The sequence below is a fragment of the Aethalodelphis obliquidens genome, unplaced genomic scaffold (assembly GCF_003676395.1).
Source record: "Aethalodelphis obliquidens isolate GAN/ISIS:26980383/991018 unplaced genomic scaffold, ASM367639v1 scaffold99, whole genome shotgun sequence".
NCBI classification, from domain to species: Eukaryota; Metazoa; Chordata; class Mammalia; order Artiodactyla; family Delphinidae; genus Aethalodelphis; species Aethalodelphis obliquidens.
This window is the reverse complement of record NW_020838043.1, coordinates 3,161,378-3,184,080: the sequence shown is the minus strand read 5'-3', so window position 1 is coordinate 3,184,080 and position 22,703 is coordinate 3,161,378. Positions and strand designations below refer to the sequence as shown.

The 22,703-nt window shown below is 41.9% G+C and overlaps 1 protein-coding gene across 4 annotated transcripts in view; it reads right to left on the bottom strand.

Moving 5' to 3' along the window:
• Positions 1–22,703, bottom strand: part of SH3KBP1 (SH3 domain containing kinase binding protein 1) — a 346,493-nt gene that overhangs the window by 200,182 nt on the left and 123,608 nt on the right. For all 4 annotated transcript variants that reach the window (XM_027096156.1, XM_027096157.1, XM_027096159.1 and 1 more), the window contains one exon: positions 9,731–9,854. In XM_027096156.1, the coding sequence (XP_026951957.1) occupies positions 9,731–9,854 (124 nt within the window). The remainder of the gene's footprint in view (positions 1–9,730; positions 9,855–22,703) is intronic.

Sequence of the window (22,703 nt, the reverse complement as noted above, 5' to 3'; positions counted from 1 at the left end):
ATAAAGCTGGGAAAAAAAGTTAGGCTATTGATCTGAGATCTGTTTTCTTTGTGAATATAGGCATTCGCAGCTATAAACTTCACTCAAAGCATTGCTTTAGCTGCATTCAATAAATTTTCATATGTTGTGTTTTCATTTTCACTCATTTCAAAGTATTTTATTTTTTTCTTTTCCTTTTTTTAAAAAGATTTACTTATTATTTATTTATTTTAGGCTGCGTCAGGTCTTAGCTGTGGCACACAGGATCTTCGTTGAGGCATGCAGGATCTTTCACTGAGGCATGTGGGCTTCTCTCTAGTTGTGGCGTGCAGGTTTTCTCTTCTCTAGTTGTGGCGTGTGGGTTCCAGAGCGCGAGGGCTCTGTAGTTTTGCGGCACGCAGGCTCTAGCTGAGGCAGGTGAGCTCAGTAGTTGTGGCACGCGGGCTTAGCTGTCCCATGGCATGTGGGATCTTAGTTCCCTCACCAGGGATTAAACCTGCGTCCCCTGCATTGTAAGGCAGATTCTTTACTACTGGACCACCAGGGAAGTCCCTCGAAGTATTTTAAAATTTTCCTTGTGGACTCTTCTTTGACCCACTGGTTATTTACGAGTATGTTGTTTAATTTCTCACAAATATATTTGTGAATTTCCCAAATGTCCTTCTGTTGTTGATTTCTAATTTCATTCCACTGTGGCCGGAGAACATACTTTGCATGATTTTAATCCTTTTAAAATTACTGAGACTTCTTTTATAGCCTAGCATATAGTCTATCCTGGAGAATCCTCTGTGCACATCTGATCACTGGTTGCTTCATGGAAACAACACTTTATTCGTTTCCAGATATCAATAATTTCTTCCCAACACTCTGGGGCCTTACTAGCAGTTTATCATCTTTAATAACAACTACTACTATATTCAGGGAGTGACTCCCCACCCTACTTCAATCTATTACCACCCTCTGTCCCTAAATTTATTCTCTTTCCTAATTTTTATCCTCACAATTTCCCTAAGGAAATTAACAAGAGTAATCTCCTTATTTTACAGATTAGAAAACAGAGTATGAGAGTTGCCCAAAGTCCTACAGAAACTTTGGGGGTGTAGCAGAAGGGGGGTCTGGACTCTGCCTACAGCCATTTTTCCTGCAACAAGGCCCTGCTGCCACTGAGCTTATTCAGGTCTCCAGAGAAACACTAATGGAACAAGCAGTTTAGTCCTCTTCTAATGTGCTTCCCCCACCACATGCGCACACACACACACCCAGGGGAAGCTTTAAGCTGTTCTTTCTTTCCCTTTCTCGGTGGGGACAAAAGGGTGGCCCACCTAGCACTGTAACTGGGCCTGCTGTCAGCTTGACAGTGGGTTAGGAAGATGGGCCATGAAATGTCCTCATTGTTCAGGGCATAACAGTCCCAGAGCTTCACAAGCACCAAAAGCCGCAAGTCCAAGGACTAAGCTGAGCCTGCAGGTGACATGGGGGGACCAGGCTGTGATGACAGACCAGGAGGACCAATCTGTGTAATTAAAAGAGAATAAGGAAACTTCAGAAGAAAAGGCCCCCTTTCCAGGGCTTTCTCCACAAGTGAGGACAGCTACTGTCCCAGTACAATACCTCTAATTAACTATTTTCAATTAACCTACCAGCTCTCTTCTGAGAACACTCCCCCCTCCTTGGAAAAGGAGAAGCTCATGTGGGCCTTAGCAAAGGTCAGTCCCCCAGACCACAGGCATGTCCTTTCAGGTCCCCTGGGCAGAGACTCCATGGGTCCCTGTATCAGGCCAAAGGCTGGGTCACTATCAGGGACCTCAGCCACATCAGGAATTCTATGATTCCAGAACTCTGAAACATCAGGCTACATGGCTTGTCCTCATAGTCCCACAGGTGGGTTCATCACCTGAACTCAAAATGGCCGCCTCTTTCATGAGGAAGGGGAGAGAATGAACAGAGCTCTTCTCCACGTCGAATCACGCTTTAATGGTATCAGGAAAAGCTAAGATTCCCTGCATTTCTATCAAAGCAGATGGAGAAGGAAATGGGAATGTTTTGACTATGGGGGACCACCATTCTGTCATCATTATAAAATCCGCCCCTGGGTTCCTAGGTTCTGTCCTGACTCAAGTCCCAGGTGGACCTGGCCTCGCAGTTCACTGGGTCCGCCCACTCAGCCCACTTTCCTTGCCAAAGCCCAGACCAGGGGGACACTCCTAGATACAAGGACCCCAAAAATGATCAAGGTAAAAAATCTCTTTCAGCTTGTCACTTGAAAAACTACCAAAAAAGACTGGCTCTCAAGTTTTAGATTTGGGGAATATTCTCGTAGCATCATCTAACTTGTTTTTTCACGGCCATGGGCTTGAGAAGCATCATCAGTCATTTCTTGCAGTGCCAGCACCACCACCTATGCTCACTCACTCTAACATTACCTGCGCAAGGTAGACTCTGAAGATGATTTTGGACATGCTTAGACAGCTCCTTGCTCTGCATTTTAAAGCCCAGCATACCCCAAAGCAGAGTCCTAACTAGTCTTCAGTGAAACGTGGTTCGGTGGTCAACGTGAAGCAGGTTTCCTTACATAGGACATCTGAGAGCCTGCGAGACGCTAGTTCATTTGTTAGTCTCTAAGAGGGTGCTTGTGCGTGCAGCTGTACCCAAAAGTTATTTGTCCAGACAGCCAACTTTCTCTCTCTCTTTATGTCCTTATCTCTCTCTTTCTCCCCCTTTTGTGGAATATTTTCTAGGGCTACAATTCTGCACAACATGCGCTGGGAAATGCTGGCCAACATCCATTTGAGCTTGTTGCATCGTCTCCTCTCCAATAGATGGAAATATACAACAGCACCCTCTTTTATTACAACATGCCTTATACATGCAAACTTGGGCACACCAAGGTCCAACTCACAACTTGTGAAAATAAGCACTGCGTACAATGGTGCAATGTGGCTGAACCCAGAGCTATCCTTGGAGCCTGGTGTATTGCACAGAGCTTGTACAATTCCAGCATTCTGCATCATGTGAATCGTAAACTCCTCTACGACATGAGAAAACTTCAGTTATCCCCACTTATATGGACTCTCTGACTTTTAAAAGGTACCTAAGGCTTTATGCCAGCAATATAAAAACAAAATAAAAAATCAAGTCAGATTTACAAGTGGGTTATGCACTATGCACAGTGTTTAGAACTCCAAATCTTTTTCCCATAGAAACAAAGTCATAAGTGGTGATTAAGTTCCCAGACTAACCCATAATGCAGCTAAAACAAGGCACATCTGTAATGTCATCAAGTAAAAAAAATTTTAAACAATGAAATTAAAGAAGAAACAAACTTATTTATCAAGAACACTTATGCTCGGTGGTATACCCAGAGGGGGGCAGGGGGGCAGCCCGTGCCTACTAAGCAGGAAGGGGCATCCTGTAGAGAAGTGACAAACGATAATGAAGCCAGCAAGGCCAGTTGGCTCTTTATTTCACCACCTGCTGACAACTGAAAACAACATCAGTAATAAAATACTGCTCCTTTGACGAAAACTGGGTTCAACAAGAAGTGAAGAAGTAGTTAGGGGTACTTGGAGCTATTAAGGAGGAGACTATGGCTTACCAACGTGGATTTTAGTGTAATTCTTTATTGTGTCCAAATTAATATCTATAACTAGAGTCGTGCCTGTAGGAGTCTCTTTTTTTTTTATGCTTATCAACAATGATCCTGGTCAGTTGGGGTAAAACAGATGGAACAAGGATGGAGAAACAGATTCTACGAGTTCAAGGAGCAAACATTAGAAGAGAAAGGAAAGGAGCTAAAGAGAACATGTGTATAATGTGAGAGGCCGTAGGTCTGAGATGGAATTGCGTGGACTGAGAACACTAAATCAGAGGAACCAAAGGCATCCTGCTCAAGATTCTCCCCGGGAGAAAGAAAAGGTGGGGAGGAGGAGGAGTTTCCTAGGAGAGCCACCAGGTGGAGCCACCATCACAAAACCACTTCAGGGATGGTCCTCTGGGTGGACTTGGGTGAAAGTCTAAATCATTATTCCACGCAACACTCATGACTCCACTGTTAATGCCTTATCACTAAGACACAGAGATTAAAAGGAGATAAATATAATAGAAGAAAAATTCTAAAAACAATTTTGTCAATGACCCACACACTAAAAATTATAGAAAAAATATGAAAGCAACATCCCTCTAGAATGGCTTCTTTCCACCCATTTCACACCCACCCCTAAGCCCAACAGGCAGTACTACTCAGATAAGAAAATGGACAAGGGCAACATACTCTAACATCAACTACTGGTCCTAACACAGGCTCCTAATAAAACAGAAATGCAGCCAAGGATCATTTACTGTACAAGATCTTTATGGCCCCTTTACTCTCAAACTTTCAAGAATGAAGGCTCACGGGTGTAAAAAAAAAAACCCCCAAAACCATAAATGCACGTACAGATACATTCACACAGGCATATATATTATTGAATGACTATATATGATATTCATCCACGTTCACTGCCAGATGGCAGGCTTTATTTTTATCTTCCCATGCGAAAGAATAGCACAGGTGATAGCCAAGAGCTTCCACAGAATAGTAATGCCTTCTCTTAACTCTTACTCTTCTATCTGTGCATAAAAGCCAGCAATCTAGGTAAAAATGACAGATGATTTGGAAACTTGAAGAAAAATCTGACCCAACACACCACATTTTCCGATTCCTAGTTAACTCGAGGTAACTCACATTTGCTTCTCCAAAAAGAAATTTGGAAGGAAAAAAGTCTTGTTTCTAGAAACAAATCCCCAGATCTCACATCTACCTTAAACAACAAAGCACTAGAAAACCAAAGTGGTTGACATTTTCCATCCTTCACAGCCTATCAAGATCCATGCCACTGTCTCTGAGCCAATACAAGAGTGCCATGGCAGCACATGCACATTTATGGACACACGCACACACACACTCACTCACGTTCTGATGAGCAGGCCAATGGATACCTCAAGGATATTATTCCAAGTTGCTAAGTAAATGCTAAAGACAAGAAAGCTCGAACAAACGTTTCCCCTTCAGTACAGTCAAGGGAGGGAGGTCACTATGGCCGGATGTGTTTAGGGATTGAATGACAAGTGCTGAAACTATGAGAGAAAGAAAGATAAACAGTAGGTAAAATTCTTCTGACAGCTACAGGCAGCAGACCAAAATGGAGAGCCCTTCTGTGCGCAAACACTAGGCCCATATTATGTTGAGGGGCATGTATGTATCACCCATCAACACACAAAATGAATTCTGGAGAGTTTCTGCACTAACTTTTAAAGCAACAATGTGTCACCAGAGGCAGAGCAGCTGTTGGTCTCTCTGTCAAGGAAAACTTTTGAATTAAACCCGTCTGAAGGACTAAACACACGAGAAATGAGCCTCAAAGAGTCATGTTCTACAATCACAGTCATATCCACATACCAACTTAGAGAGCAACTCTCCCCCATCTCAACTTGAATCTTATCTCGTAGCGTCAGTGCTGTACCTGTTACAAATAATATCCTTTAAGCCATCAGATCTTTCAGCACTAATCTCCGGAAGGGGCAGTAAAATGCAAATGCGTAACAAACCTTAAATAAAGATGGCGAAAGCAGATTATCTTTCGGAAGGCAGATGCCAGAGTAGCAGAGCGACTTAAAAAGATGATTATAAAATACACTGTATATCAGGAGAGCATAACAACAACAATAATAATAGTAGCAAAGAATAATAAATGTGCAAAATACAATAGAGACTTACCAAACACTGAATTCATGATAAACTGGAAATAGAAACAAGGACATATAAAGCCAACCAGAAACACGCAGAGTGGCTTCACGTTCAGAATGACAGAAGTAAATAAGAGACATATCCCCACCTTGCCAGGAAAAAGATACAAGGAATGTGCAGCACTTTCTCAACATTTCCCAAGTGATACAATAGATTGGAACTGCTTAGAGGCAGGACCAGCTGGTGTTTTCTAGTTTTTCTATCTGCCCCAGCACCTAGCACAGGGCCAGGGCCATAGTAGGCACACAGTAAACATGTGTAATTGAATGTCTGTTAGTACCCACCCCAAAGTGAGTAAGGAACAATGTCCAAAATTATAGGCAGCAGGAGGGGTTCAGAGAGAGGCAGCTTCCCCATGAGGTCTGCTAACAGTGCAAAAACTGGGAAACTACAGCCCTGAAATAGAAGCTGATCCTCACACAGGCCAGCAGGGTATTGATTCCAGCCTGGACACTTAACCTATCACATGGATAAAGTTGATTGGGAAACCCTTATAAGGATGAAACCATTTTACTTCAAGTAGAAAAGAGTCCATATTCAAATGAACAAAATCCTCCTTGCTCATTTTTAAGGATATATTTATTGTATTTGCTGTTAACTGCTAAGTACCTATTCTGTTCAATTTTGGTTTGAAACTCGAGGTATGAATATCTTTAAAAAAATTCTTCCATATAGCAAAGTTCCATTTTAGAAGGGCCCATCACTCTCTTATATGGGTTCAATGATAGAAGAAACAAAAGAATAAATCATTCTCAGAAGGAAACAGACAACGTTTTTCTTTCTGGTTCATGAGAATGACTTCTGGCTCTAAGAAAAAATTTTAGATTTTCTGGCTGCAATTTGTCAACATTCTGGAGTCTGGGATAACTTTAGGATATACAACATCCATGCTGCAAGTTTAAATTTAAAAATGACCTCTTAAGCCTTGCGGAAAGCTTGTCTTAACCAGGAAGCTCCTTCACTGTGACTTGGGTAAAGCCCAGAGAAGTGGCCAAGGGTGAGAGCAGACATAACTGTCCTCAACAGTGCTAATGTCTGGAATATATAGCTGATGGCTGCCAAGCCAACTGGATGATCTTCTCCCTCTCTCTCTCTCTCTCTCTCAATTTCAGTCACATCTTTTTTCTCAAATAAAAAGCTTGTGGAGTCATTCCAGTACCTCCCTAAATCAACTCTGTAGAGATCTGCAAAGGTTAAAGCTGAAAACTGAAACTAATCGGTCCCCAAACTAATGTTTCCATGGTCCTGGCCTTTTCTCAAGGCTATGAATAGCCTCCTTCAAATGTAGAATATCTTTTGACCTTATGCAGGTGCCTGGGGAGGGCGAGCTCATCCCACACTGTGAGCTACTACAACCCATTCACCCCTGCTGCAAAGTGAGGCACGTCCCCAACGCAAAAATCGCTGGACACAATTGGGCAAACTTCTTCAGCTCAGTGTATCTCAAGTTCAGGACACAATGAAATGGTTCAATTTCAGACTTTTCATAGAAATAGACTTCAATCTTTCTTTATTAAACCATTGCTAAGCCTGCATCAAATGATATGGCCCATATAAAGTGAACAGTCATCTCATCTTTGATAAAGATGAAGAAAAAGAACCTGTGTTAATTCTACCAAATTCACACAGGGTCCAAGGCTGAATCACAAGGTGGACTCATATACTATAAGAAAATCCCATGTTAGTGAATCAAATTAGCCTGTTACTAAACTCTGAAAGCAACTTCCCTCCATAACAACAGCAACAGACAAAAACATCCAAGAGATTTCTAGGGACAAAGCCTGATGGAAACAAAGGGAAGGAGGAGGCTTCGGTCATTTATGATAACTCATAAAACTTGAAAAATTAGTTGGACGGAAGTGTTTACAAGTGACTAGAATCGTCCCACAGATTTAGCCTCTGATCCTTGTTTTAAGGGGGAGAAAAAGTGGTTTTTCACTGATTTGGGGTGGGAAAAAAATGTAGCTTTTGAGCTCAGCACAATGAACTATTTATGTGGCCTGACAAGGCCAATCAATCCAGCCTGCTGTTTATTATAAGGAGCAGTAGGATATTGTTAGCTCTGGTGGGTGGGGGCGGGGCCAAAGACGGCACTGGCCCTGGTACACAATTCTTCCCTTCAACTGGAAATTTATGTGTGGCCCAGGTGACCCGGGGGTCAGTATGAAGCCTGGGCCAGAATGAAGATGGTTTGTTATGTGTTTCATATTTACAGGACGCCCCCATGTGCTATGGTCTCAGAGCCACTGGCAGATTAGGACCTAAGAGTAAAAAGCTGGTCATAATCAGGCTGTCGGCCTAAGGGGGAGGCTTAGAAAGAAAACATTAAGTCAGTAAGCCGGTCCCTTTAATGCCATTTTCTGGTTACTGAAAAATTCTGTAGGGGACCTCAAAGGTCAGATTTTTCGTTGTAAAGAGACAATTATCTAAAAAGTTCGATTCCTTCATTGATTTAAAGCTCTCAGGTAATTTTGTCGAACTTACCTGGATAATCACCTTTATTCCTTAACTTAATTAATCCCTTATCTTGTTAAATTAATGAATTACCTTAATTCTCTTATTTGCTTTACAAAAACAAGGCTGGCCAGAGAGGCCTTGCCGCTGGTCTACGTGTATGCCATTCCTCGGCCCACTGACCCAAGGAGCATCAGGAGAAACGGGAGAGGCTCAGATCAGCAAGGGAACTCTAGCTCTCCAAGTCCAACGAGGGCAGGCCTCAGGAGTTCTGGAACCTATTTGCAAGAATGCAGGAGGTGCTCTGGGGGATGACTATAGTTTTAGAGCTAGGTAGGCCTAAAAATTCTTAAAATGGGAAATCCCCTCCATTGGCAGGATGGGGTTTTAAAAAAAAAAAACAAGAAAGAAAATCCTATAGCTGCTAAACAGCGTGGGCCTCCAGCCAATATTTCATCTGAATAATTCAAAAAAGGAAATGTAACCCAGGGCAGCTGGAGGGGGTAGAGGAAGAAGCAGGAAGGAAGACAGACACAAAGCTGAAGTCTCAAGCACTATGATCAATGGACAGTTTATTGGACAAATTCTTCTGCAGCCTAAATTTGATGAAAGATTAGCTGTTCTTCCCCATGGTTATGTAAACTTGCCTTTTTTTTCCTTTTAATGGAACTCTTTGCTAATACATTTCCGGCTCCTGCTTTTGAACAGCTCTATGTTTCTCTTTAAGGAAGTAATAAGCCCCTGAAAAGCCTGCAGCTGAAAGCTAATCTACCTCGGGCGTGCTCAGTGTGCACCCGGCCTGGTCCATGGGGAGGATGGGCTCGGGAGAAACTGAGGCAATCCAGTTTCCATTTCAGTATAGAATTGAGTCGGGTTGTCTCTGCCATCTTATAGAATCTCTCCTACCATTTCACACAACAATGTCACAAAGGGCAGATCGGGGAGAAAACAAAACTCCAACAAGCTGATACCTGAAAAATCTGCCTTGAGGCCTCAGAAGGGGGAAACAAGATGGTGAAAGGTTTCCTGGTTAGACACATGGATGGATGAGCTATATCTCTGCAAATACTGCCTCCTAAACCGAGAGAGACAAGGCGGAGCCCAGCGGTTAGAGAGAGAAAGACCCTGCTAAAGCCTGCCCTTACATTAAAAAGAGAGCATGGCCAGACGTGCCCGGCTCAGCTGGCATCACAGTGTTCTCTGAAGTCACCCTTCAGCCAAAAAAAATAGATACGAAAGCGAAAGCTAAAGTCCTAGAAAAATCATCGTTTACAAATTTAGTCTACTTTCCCACTGTCAAGAAAATTTTTTTATTAGTTCCCTTTAGTATAGTTATTGGATCATTACTTGCCGTGTGTGTGAGTGTGTATGCACCCCAAATTGATACAAAAATCAAAAACAAAAGGGCAAACGCCATTCAATTTTCCAGCAATGCAAAATGTGATACAGTTCACCCAGAAGTTTCCAGTTTGGGTTTGTGTGTGGGGAGGGGCTCTTTCTTCTTTGCCATACCTCTCCTGTTGGTTCTTAGAATTGTTTCAGAAGACAGCAACGCATTTCCACTGGACACTTCGTGCATGGGCTTTTCTGGAGCTTTGCTGGAGAGAGGGTCTTTCTTCATCTCTTTCTTTATTTCCTGTGAGGACAGAGAAAAGGAAAACAAGATTGTAGTTTAACATTTTAGAATGTCTCTGACTATGTTAAGCTTCAGCTTTCTGGAAATGAACTATAGTGACCTCAACTCAGCATAACATTTTATTCTATTTTATTTTATTTTAACATCTTTATTGGAGTATAATTGCTTTACAATGGTGTGTTAGTTTCTGCTGTATAACAAAGTGAATCAGCTATACCTATACATATATCCCCATATCCCCTCCTTCTTGCGTCTCCCTACCACCCTCCCTATCCCACCCCTCTAGGTGGTCACAAAGCACTGAGCCGATCTCCCTGTCAGCAAAACGTTTTTAAAACACCATTTCCTGTATGTTGTAGTTTGTTTTCCTTACATTTATTAGACAAGCACCTGGTCCTATAAAATGTAATAATGTCCAATACAATGCAACCTTCTGTGACTATGGTCATTCCAAGGGATCAAAAAGGCCACCATACAGCTCCAAATGATAGCCTGTTCTATTTTTTGAACAATGACAATCTTTGGCCAAGCAGAATCGCCCCTCAAAGGTCTTCTGGTTTCTATTCTTCCCAACAGGGGTTTAAAGAAGTATATTCCCAAATCACCATTGTGCTCACAATTATGCTAAACCCAAAAGAAGATGATTTCAGTTCATTTACAGTTACCAAGTTCCTCTGGCTTTTTAATCCCTCAGAGAGAAAAATATAAAAGATAATAAAATAAAATAAAGACGATCATTCTAAGCCAGGGGTCGGCAAACTAAGCCCACCACATGTTTTTGTAAATAAAGTTTCATTGTAACACAATCCCCTTCATTTCGTTTAGGTATTTCCTATGGCTGCTTTGATGCTACAACGGCAGAGTTGAGTAGTTGGAACAGACATCCAAGCGAAAACTACCTGGCCCTTTACAGAAAAAGTTTACACCAGGTGGTCTCTTATCAAAGCTCCATTAAGATCTGGATTTTTAAAACCTGATGCCTGATACAATTATTTCAAATTATTGATATTCGAATAATTTACATATTTTTTTCCAAAAGCATTAATAGCCGGAAATGATAGTAACTCACAAAGTGCAGATCTGGGCAGGGTGGGTTCTGGGCTTGTCTGCATCCATGATCACACTGACTTGGGAAAAAGAGAAAGCTAAGGGGCTAGAGCCAAAGCACGGCTGGGTGGCAGGAAGGACTCAAAGATGAGAGATGTGTTCTCTAGAAAGAGCCTGGGACAAGAATTGGACATGGGTCCTTCTATGAATGAACATGAAGATGGAAAATTTGGTGGGAGGCTACAATTTGGCCTGGGCAGAGGTGGAAAAAACAGAACAAAAGCTTGTCAAAACATAGCCACCGCCTGGCAGCTTCCTACACACCCGAGCGTTAGTTACCGTATCCAATTCCCCGATTGCTGGCTCTGTTCACAACAGCCTCGCCCTCTCTCCCTCATGAGGGCCTCACCGGAAACCAGCAACTGCGGTTGGTGCTCTGCTGGGTTGAGAGTTTCAGCTGGCGGCTCAGGCCAACCCAGCACAAAGCGGTGTGCATGCGTGTGTGTGTACACGCACTCCCACCTCAGCAGCCCCGGCACCTGCTAGAACAGCAGTTGCTGGGGGTTTCTGCAGCCTCACAGGCAGATGGCATCAGGGGACAATCTGCAAACATTGCCAGCCTGAGCCGCATGAAAGGATGCTTTCTTAGTGATGGCTGCCAGCCTGCTATGGCTCTAGAAGTAAACAAGGCACCACAGGGCCTCATTCCCCAATCGTTGCTTCTTTGGGGGTAGAGAAGTTGCTCAAACATCACTCTCCACTGTAGGGCGGGTATGACTGTGCAAACACAAATTTCCCACCTAGATACAACATAACGCAGTGATACAACATCCAATTTTGCCGAGGAGTAATTCAGAGAAATTCAGTGGGTTGCAGGTGACATGGTAAGCACTTGCTTAGCACTAACCACGATGCAGTTAGGCAGGGGTGAGGGGGTGCAGATGTTTGACAGACTACGGTAGTCACTGGAGAAGGCCTGAGAAGCTATGGTTGCCAAGAATGTTCACACCCAAGGCTTCAGAGCAGCAACCCGTGAGCTTTGAAGGACTGATCTCATCATGCAGGTGCTTAAGGGCTGAGAAACGAACAACAGGAGAGAGGTTGCTTCATAAGTTTCAGATTCTGTTGTCCCTCCAATGATTGTTCCCATTTGCCAGATACGTAAGCCTCATGATGACCTAATTTCTTAAGTTGCTTGTTAGATTCAAGCAGGGAGGAGAAAACTTAAAATATGCCCTGCATTTTTCCAAAGACACCAATCAGACATGTAGGCATGGCGGTGCATCCTGGACTCTCCATCTGCCCAACACCCAGGTACACCAGGCTCAACGCAGTCCCACCCAAACCCAACATCGTCCCTCCAACCGGCCCCTTCTCTGGGAGAGACGGGAGCTATCTTGCTTGACAGCCCATCATCAACCCACTTACCCAGGCTGGAAAACTCAGCGTTAACCTTCGTATCTAACCAGCCACCCAGTTGGGCTCTATCTACTTCCTCAATCTGTTTCTCTCCTTCCTCCCAAGCTGCCTTAAAAACATGAATACCAGGCAAGGAACCTGAATAGATATTTCTCCAAAGAAAATAGACAAATGGCCAGTAAGCACACGCCAAGATGCTCAAATCATAATTCACTAGGGAAATGCAAATCAAAACCGCAACGATATACCCCTTCATTCCCACTAAGATGGCTAGGTTTTTTGGGGTTTTTTTCTAAAGGAAAACAAGTGTTGATGAGGACGTGGGGAAACTGGAACCCTTGTACATTGCTGGTGGGAATGTAAAATGGTGCAGTCACTGTGGAAAACAGTATGATGGTTCCTCAAAAAGTTAAACACAGAATTACTGTATGACCCAGCAATTCCACTCCCAGGTATATACCCCAAAGAGTTGAAAGCAGGACCTAAACAGATACTTGTATGCCAACATTTACTGCAGCATTATTCACAGTAGCCAAAAAGTAGAAACAACCCAAGTGTCCATCAACAGACGAACAGATAAACAAGATGTGGTATATACATACAATAGAATATTGTTCAGCCTTAAAAAGGAATAAAATTTTGATAATGCTACAACACGAATGAACCTAGAAAACATCATGCTAAGTGAAATAAACCAGACACAAAAGGACAAATATTGTCTTATTCCACGTATATGAGGCACCTAGAATAGGCAAAATCATAGAAGCAGAAATTGACTAGAGGTTACCAGGGAGTAAGGGGATGGGGGGATGAGAGTTAATGTTTAATGGTTATGGAGTTTCTGTTTGGGGTGATGAAAAATTTTGGAAACAGACAGTGGTGACGGTTGCACAACATTGTGAATGTAATTAATGCCACTGAACTGTACTTTTAAATGGTTAAAATGGCAAATTTTATGTTATAGATATATTTTTACCACAGTAAAAAATACACATGAATACCAGCTTACATTTGAGAGCTTGCCATGTGCCAAAGCTTCCTCTAAGAGCTGCACCTGGATTGCAACTTTTAACCTGCATAACAGCCCTATTCACAGATGCACACGCCAAGTCACAGAGAGCTAAGGAAATCTGTCCGAGGTCAAACAAGTAGGTGCCAGAATTGGAACTCAACCTGTCTAGCTTCAGAGCTCATCTCTTAACCACTCTTCCCCCCAAGTCCTGCCTGCCTCCAGTCCCTCCCCTCCCCTCTCAACCTCCACACTGCCTCAAGGGACACTTTCCTAAAACAATTGTCTGCTCTTGTCACTTTCCTACTGAAACCCTCCAGTTACTTCCAAAAGACCACAGGGCAAGCTCTTTCCTTCAAAAAGTTTTCAAATTGCACAGCAAGCCACATGTCCCTGTGTACTCACTTCTGGCTCAAACTATCTGACATACATGCTGACCCCAGGGTACCAATTACCATGCAAATGCAAGGTAGGAGTGCATTTTTTGAACACCCTGATGTTCATAGACATCTGATGTCATGGACTCCTATTGGTAGGCTCCAAAAATAGGTGACGATGCCGGTAATGACACAACCTTACACTCGCAAGGCCTTATATAAATTAAAGTGCTTTAACAGATCTTTTTTCGCCTGCTCCTCACGATAACATTTTCATTTTGTTACTGAAAGAAATCCTGTTTTTTCTAGACTGATATATTTTTTCAGACAAGAATCATGAGACTCAGTCAGAGAGGATGCAAGACCATCAAAAGGCTACAAGGCTAGTAGGGGGCAGGGCAGGCCGTGGGATCCAGCTGCAGGCCTTCTAGGCAGAGCTCTCTTGCTTACACCTCACCTCCCAGGAAGAACTAGTGTCATGGCTATAGCAGGGACAGTCAAAATCACCCCACTGGTGGCTCCAGTGGAAAATTTCACTTTCCTCCACATCTAAAGAATCTGATTTATTGCTTTATCCATAAGCCCACAAGTACAAAGGCTGAAATCCTTGAAGACCCTTATCATCCACACAGAAAAGCTCTTTGCTGCAAAAGAGGGTGGACTTGGCAGTGCACTAACTCCTGCCTGCCTACAGCTGCCAGCATCCCTGTACCTGGAGCTCTCCGAGGTTCTGATCCAGGTCATGGGACTCTATAGACTTCCTGGGTATGAGCATTCCTTGCCCCCAACCCTCAGTCTCAGCTTTCTAACCACAAGGCCTAGACTTTTAACCATTTGTTAAGAACATGGATCCTACTATCTCACTGGTAGAGACTACACCCTGGACCAGAGCTGTGGGCCAAGGGGGCTTACAGAAATTCATACCTGCCCACATATATAAATCAGCAATGATTCTACTTGCTTTAAAACACAACAGAATAGTCGGGGTATCAGCAAACCTCTTTAGGAGGTAAAGGAAACCCAGTTTATCTCAAAGCTAATGTCTTAACAATGGAAACTCGGCTTGTACAGTAAAACTGAGGCCGTCAATAAACTATGGATGCTCCAATGACACTCAAGCTGTTGTTGCAAGGACCCCCCGAGGGAAAGGAGAGGAGAATTCACACCATTTCTGCTTCCCAAAGCAGAATGCTGATCAGAGTCTGAGATGGCTTACCCACATCTGGAGGCCAAGAAGCCCCAATAATGCCACTCTAGCAAAAATTCTCTGTGACACATTTAGCAGCCTGCAAACAGCAGCCTCACTGGGCAAAGGCATAATTTGTACACAACTGGAGCTCAACTAGCATCGTCTGTTTTCTGATAAGTGGAACTGCCTGGATGTGGCTGGTAGACAAGCCCAGTCAACTACCTCTTTGCCTCTCCCTCCCCCATCCATTACATACTATACAGGTGCTAGAGGGTTGGCTCAGTTGAACCTTAACTTCTTTCAATTAACCAAAATACTACACAGTAAAACATCAGTGAAGGTCTGGTCGGGGGGCCCCTCCCTCCTTTCATCCTTTATGTTTTCTACCAACCTTGACACAAGTTAAGACAGAGGTATCACAGTGGATGGAAAGAACGCTGCTGTGAGTCAAAAAAACAGAACCAGTCCTGGCATCATCATTTATCAGGTGGGTGACCTTGCGGGCAATAGTGAAAGCCTCTAAGCAGCTCTTTTGTCATCCCTAAAAGAAGCCTAATGCTAAATGGTTTGGCACCATCATAGAGGTGTCTTCAGGATTAAAGAGTGAATTGGAGAGTAGTATACAAATTGATTACTTATTATCATTATTAATGTCATCATTAAATAGTAAGTGCTACAAAAAAAAAAAGAGAGATCTACACCTAATAGCACAGATGAATGTTCACAGTCAGAATGCTGAGTGAAAGAAGCCACACCCAAGAGATCACATACTGTACAATTCCATTTATGTGAAGTTTAACAACAGGCAGAACTAATCAATGGTGAGCGATCTCAGAATAGCAGTTACCCTTGGGAAGGTACTGACTGGGAGGGGTACAAGACAACCTGCTGGGAGGATGGAAATGTTCTACAGTTTGGTCTGGGTGATGGTTTGCACAGGTGTACAAACACCTAAAAATTCATTGAGCTGTATTTCTAAGATCTCTGCGCTTCACTGTATGCTATTTCAATGTAAAAAGAACAACATAAATGCGTAAACCAGAAGAATACAGACTCTTTTCAATCAAAATGTGCTAATATTTCATCCTAGGAGGTCAAAAACCAGAAAAGCTAGTGCTTGGGTGTTTTAATATTCATCTCAGGGGGTGGAAAGCCTTCTGGGATCAATATTAAGGGGACAAATGGTCAGAACATGCCAGATGCACCCTACCAAGTAGGTGAACCAAGGGGCATCTCATCTAATTGACACAATCAGCTGAGTGGCTCGGCTCCCTCCAAGGCGCCCCTCCTCTCCACCTCAGCTGCTTTCCTCACATCTCACAATAATTCCTTGTCTCCTGCCACCAAGAATACAGGCACACAGAGCAGGCTGGTGCCACTAATACCAGGGGAGCTCGGTGATGCCCTGACCAGCAAGAAATGCTGGTCCCGGGCTTCCCTTGGCATTAGAGTGAGGCTGGGCAGGGTCCCCTAAAGCTCAGGGCTGATGCAGGGCAGGGAGAAGAGGCATCGTTTGTCAGCCTGCCCTCGCCTGCCCTCAAGCATGGTCTGTTTCTTTCTGAAGGGTAAGGTTTCCTTTAGAGCTAGATGTGGGTATGGGATCACTAGTACTAGTGCCCCCTACACTAGTTCATGGAAAATCTTTCTGCAAAATTACCACTGGCAGGAAATAAAAGGAAACAAACCCTTACCCCAAATCTACTGATCAAGAGAGTTTTGAATAGATACAGAATCCTGGAAGAGCACAGCGCCAGCCCGCCCCTGTCACACACATGCATGATATCTTTCTGCCCGCTCTGCACACAAAGGGCAAGTTTAAGAAGCAGCCACCCCATGAACATTCCCTGCTCGCAGAGACTGTGCTTTCCCAGAATTTGGCTCCCTTCACAATAGGCTAGTCAGTCTCAAAACACCTGGGAAGACACGGCAAGTATCCAGAAAGTAATAGTAGACACCAAGGGAGCTTCAGCTCTACCTGTAAGACTCCATTTCTTTAAAAAAATACATCTCATTATCACAATTTTTTTTTTTTTTTTTGTGCTACGCGGGCCTCTCACTGTTGTGGCCTCTCCCGTTGCGGAGCACAGGCTCTGGACGCGCAGGCTCAGTGGCCATGGCTCACGGGCACAGCCGCTCCGCGGCATGTGGGATCTTCCCGGACCGGGGCATGAACCCGTGTCCCCTGCATCGGCAAGTGGACTCTCAACCACTGCGCCACCAGGGAAGCCCCACAATATTTTTTGAAATACCCATGCCGCTGAACCACAAAATGCGCCAAGTTCATTAGAAACAATTGCAAAGAAAATGTATATAAAATATCTGAAGTAAATATGGCAAAATATGAGGATATGATAAAGCAGAGTGGTGAACACACTGGTATTTGTTATTCACTTTCTTTTTCCAATGCTTGAAATATTTCATAACTTCCCCTGAAAAGTACATAGTGAAACCACATTGATGTCTCATATCACAATGGCTTTCTTACATTTCCAAATTTCATTGCCACTTAGAAAAGTGCTCTGAAATATCATCATAAAGACACCTAAGATATTTTCAGCTCAAAACTAATTCTTTTAAAGTAACAGGATACCTATTGTTATGTCTCTATGTAAATCTTCAACTGCATTATCTACACTATTATATATTTGTAGTATTATCTCCCAAGAATCACCAATAGCACAAGCCCAGGCAAGAGGCTCTCGACCTGCAGGATGGGAATGAATGCTGCAAAGAGCTCAGCCAGTGCTAGATTCCGGACAAATATAAGACCGGCTACCTTCACGTTCCGAAGAGATGACATAGCTTCCTGATGTAAGACACAATTACCTGCATGACAGTCAATGCCTTTATATATGCCCATGCCCTGCTAAACAGCTAGATTACCACCATTGGATCAAAGGGTATCAATACTAACCAACTGTTTGTACATGCTTTAGTGAGCACTTAATAAATATTTGTCAAATGAATGGCCAATTTCACAGAGCGTTATGGGCAAGATAGCTATCTACAGGCAAGGGGGAGTATTTTCAGTTCAGCCCAAAGCTATGACAACATGGAAATCTGTATCATCCCTACAATGATACAACTGGTGCTCACTGGATCACAATCAACTTCTCACCTAAGAGGATACAGATCTGGCTTAAGAGTGGTAGGAAGAAGATAGAGTAAGAAAATTCAGGGCTTCCCTGGTGGCACAGTGGTTGAGAGTCCACCTGCTAATGCAGGGGACACGGGTTCGTGCCCCAGTCCGGGAAGATCCTACATGTTGCAGGGCGGCTAGGCCCATGAGCCATGGCCACTGAGCCTGCGCGTCCGGAGCCTGTGCTCTGCAATGGGAGAGGCCACAACAGTGAGAGGCCCGCGTACAGCAAAAAAAAAAAAGAAAAGAAAAGAAAAGAAAATTCACAGAGTGCCTCATTTATTTAAACAAGCAATACCATTTCTTTTTAGACTATGAATATTAGATATTCAAAATAAATTTACTCATTTAAAAAGTAAACCTTAATAACACTAGAAGAAAACATGAAAGAAAGATTTTTACAATCTCAGAGTGGGAAAGACTCTTTGACACTGACACAGAATCCAGAAGCCACAGAAGAAAGGGTTGATGAATTACAGAAAACTATAAATACAACACAGAAAGACAGACAAGAAAGACAAGAAAGACAAAGTCTTTATCAAGAAAGTCAAAGCGCGAGAATATTGCCTGTTATAAAGACAGACCTCTTTCCACAAAGTATCAGCAAAGAGATCAATAACCCAACAAAAAATAGCAAAGGACAATTCGTAGAAAAAAATGACTCAAACACATGAAAAGATGCTTAACCATGCTCATAAGAGAAATGCAAATTACAGTGGGATTCATCTGACCATATCTGAGCAGTACTCACTACACAGAACAACCCTGAATCCTTTTGGCTATTTTCTTAAATGAAAATTGTAGCATTTATACCTTCTGTGTTAGAATGTTTACACAGCACGTAGCACAATGCCTGGCATACAACTGGTACTCACACAGAGAATAAGTATGAGAGATACAGAGAACAGCAAGCACAAAACTCTCCAGAAGCTGACAGTCTACATAGGGAGGGATGTAAATAACTTGTTAATTACAAGATACCTTTTCTTCTTGATATTAAATATCATAAAGTTTCTCAATGGACCTCTCTGATACCCAGTGGATTTCTTAGCCCTACTGATATGCAAGATATAGTTTTTATCTGTCATATCGGCAACAATCAAAAAAATTGGTAATATAATGTTGGCAATGATGTAGAGAAAGATACCCACTTGTACTTTCCACTGAGAGTATAAACTGATGTATAAATTGGTACAACCTCTGTGGGAAGCAATGTGGCAATTATCTATCAAAATTTTAAATGCCTACACCTTTTGACTCAGTATTTCCACTTCTAGGAATTCAAACTGCAAATACACTTGCACATGTGCAAAGTGGCATATGTACAAGATTAATGGTTACAGCATTGCTTAACTTAGCAAAAGACTGAAAGAATGTAAACGTGTGTCAGTTAGAGAACTGGTTCCATGAATCCACACCATGCAACTCTCTCCAAGAATGAGGCTGGTCCATAAGTGCCAATAAGAATATACACTGAGACATGTTACTAGGTAAAAAGCCTAATAATGTATGCAAGCATTTGTGTGAGTTTGTATGCATGCCTCACTGTGTAATACAGAATAACAAACTGATAACTGAGGCCTTCAGAGGGGGAAACAGGGTGGCTGAGAGACAGGGAAAACGTATTTTGTCCCTTTTAACTGGTACCATGTGCCTTTGTTAGCTAGACAAAATTTTAACTGACTTAAAAATTAATAATTAAAATGTGTTTAGTATTTCCCAATCATTAGACTATTGACTGCTACTTTTTCTGCAAACAAGAGATAAATTGACACTGCCCCCTAATATAATTTGATTATATCATTTCCACTGCTAATTTGAAAGATCCCAACATAACCAGTCACAGTGAGAGCAGTATATATGAACAGATACAAAGCTTTAAAGAAAGCTCTTCAGTCCACATATTTCATCAAGAAGGGGACACAGGAAAGTTAAGATGTGAGAGAAATCATGCCAGGCCCAATAATCAATTGTTTTTTCAATTATTTCATACAAAATTCAACATTATGGAAATATAATTAATGGCATGACAATAACCGATAAAGACAAATAAAATGCATATAAAGAGGCGATATTAAATCTTTCTTGTAGTTTTATCATGGGAAGAATACGTTCTGCTTTGGTGCCCAGAGTTCAAGTTACAAGAGCTAAACAGTTTGGGGTTGGTTAATTAAACAATGTCAAATTGAGCTCCCCAAGGAGTGGGCACTTTCTCCATCAATCTCTTCCAGAAAAAATTTTAAATGTTTCTGATAGCATCATACCTACTCCATGAAGCAGTACTATCTGAAACACATAAATTATTGGGTGTTTTGCTAGGTAAACAGCTCGCTCTTGAAGAAAAAAAGAAGAAGGGACATCCAAGGTCCAACAGCCATTTCTTCCATCTTTTTTTCCTGTCATCTTTTTAACAGCTTTGATGATGATTAAGAGCCTGTGCGTCTGTGGCCCTTTGCTGGATTCCCGGCCAGAGCACTGACCACTGTATGAGTCCAAAAGTCTCTCTCTCAGCTACTTTGTAAGTGCCTCAGGGGTAAGAAATAGGTCTCACTCATCTTTCATCCCCAGACACTCAATAAATCTTGGCCAGCAGGCACTCAATAAATGTTAGCCATTATCATTAGCTCTATATTCTTTTAACCATTATTTGAGTACCTACTGTGTGTCAGATATAAGTGAAAACAGTACATGCATCTAGCTGAATGTTAATTTTTACAGTCACAACCACTTCTAAGACTAATAATTTAATGGAAAAATACAAGGCAATCTACCTGAGAAAGACTTCAGAGTAATATCGTAAAGATGATCAAAGAACTCGGGAGGAGAATGGATGCACAGAGCAAGAAATTAGAAGTTTTTAACAAAGAATTACAAAATATAAAGAAAAACCAAACAGAATTAAAGAATACAAAAACTACAATGAAAAATACACTAGAAGGAATCAATAGTAGATTAAATGAGGCAGAAGAACAGATCAGTGAGCTAGAAGAAAGAGTGGTGGAAATCACTGCTGGTGAACAGGAAATAGAAAAAAAGAATGAAAAGAATGAGGACAGTTTAAGAGACCTCTGAGACAATATCAAGCACACTAATATTCACATTATAGGGGTCCCAGAAGGGTAAGAGACAGAGAAAGGGCCTGAGAAAATATTTGAAGAGATAATAGCTGAAAACGTCCATAACCTGGAGAAGGAAACAGTCACCCAAGGCCAGGAAGCACAGAGTCCCATACAGGATTAACCCACCAAGGAATACACCACGACACATTGTAATCAAAATAACAAACATTAAAGATAAAGAGAGAATATTAAAAGCAACAAGGGAAAGCAACAAATAACATACAAGGGAACTCCCACAAGGCTATCAGCTGATTTTTCAGCAGAAATTCTGCAGACCAGAAGGAAGTGGCACAATATACTTAAAGTGATGAAAGAGAAAAACCTACAACCAAGAATACTCTACCCAGCAAGGCTCTCATTCAGATTCGATGGAGAAATCAAAAGCTTTACAGACAAGCAAAATCTAAAAGAATCCAGCACCACCAAACCAGCTTTACAACAAATGCTAAAGGAACTTCTCTAGGCAGAAAAGAAAAGGGTACAACTAGAAACAAGAAAATTACAAAATGGAAAAGTTCACTGGTAAAGGCAAACAAACAATAAAGGTAGGATATTATGCACACACAAAGCTAGTAGGCAGGTTAAAAGACAAAAGTAGTAAAATCATGTGTATCCACAATAAGCAGTTAAGGGATACACAGAACAATTACATGTAAAATATAAAATCAAAAATAGTAATCGTGAGGGGAGGAGAGTACAAATGCAGGGTATCTAAAAGGTCTCAGAAATTAAGAGATCAACAACTTAAAACTAGTGCATAAAAATATAGACTCCTATACAAAAACCTCATGGTAACTGCAAAACAAAAATCTATAATAGATGTGCACACAAAAAAGAAAGAGGAATCCAAATATAACAGTAAAGATAGTCATCAAGTCACAAGGGAAGAGAACAAAAAAAAAGAGGGGGGAAAAGACCTACAAAAACAAATCCAAAACAATTAACAAAATGGCAATAGGAACATACATATCGATAATTACCTTAAAAGTAAATGGCCTAATTGCTCCAACCCAAAGACACAGACTGGCTGAATGGATACAAAAACAAGACCCATATATTTGCTGCCTACAAGAGACTCACTTCAGATCTAGAGACACATACAGACTGAAGTGACGGGATGGAAAAAGATATTGCATGCAAATAGAAGTCAAAAGAAAGCTGGAGTAGGAATACTTATATCAGACAAAACAGACTTTAAAATAAAGACTGTTACAAGAGACAAAGAAGGATGGTAGATAATGGTCCAGAGAGAAAATCAATAAGGAAACACAGGCCTTAAATGACACATTAGACCATATGGACTTAATTCATATTTATAGAGTATTTCATCCTAAAGCAGCAGAATACACATTATTTTCAAGTGCACATGGAACATTCTCCAGGATAGATCACATGCTGGGCCACAAAGCAAGCCTTGGTAAATTTAAGAAAACTGAAATCATATCAGCAAAAAAAAGCATGCTTTTATCAGCAAAACAGCACCTTTGCAGACCACAACGCTATGAGGCTAGAAATCAACTACAAGAAAAAAAACTGCAAAAAACACAAAC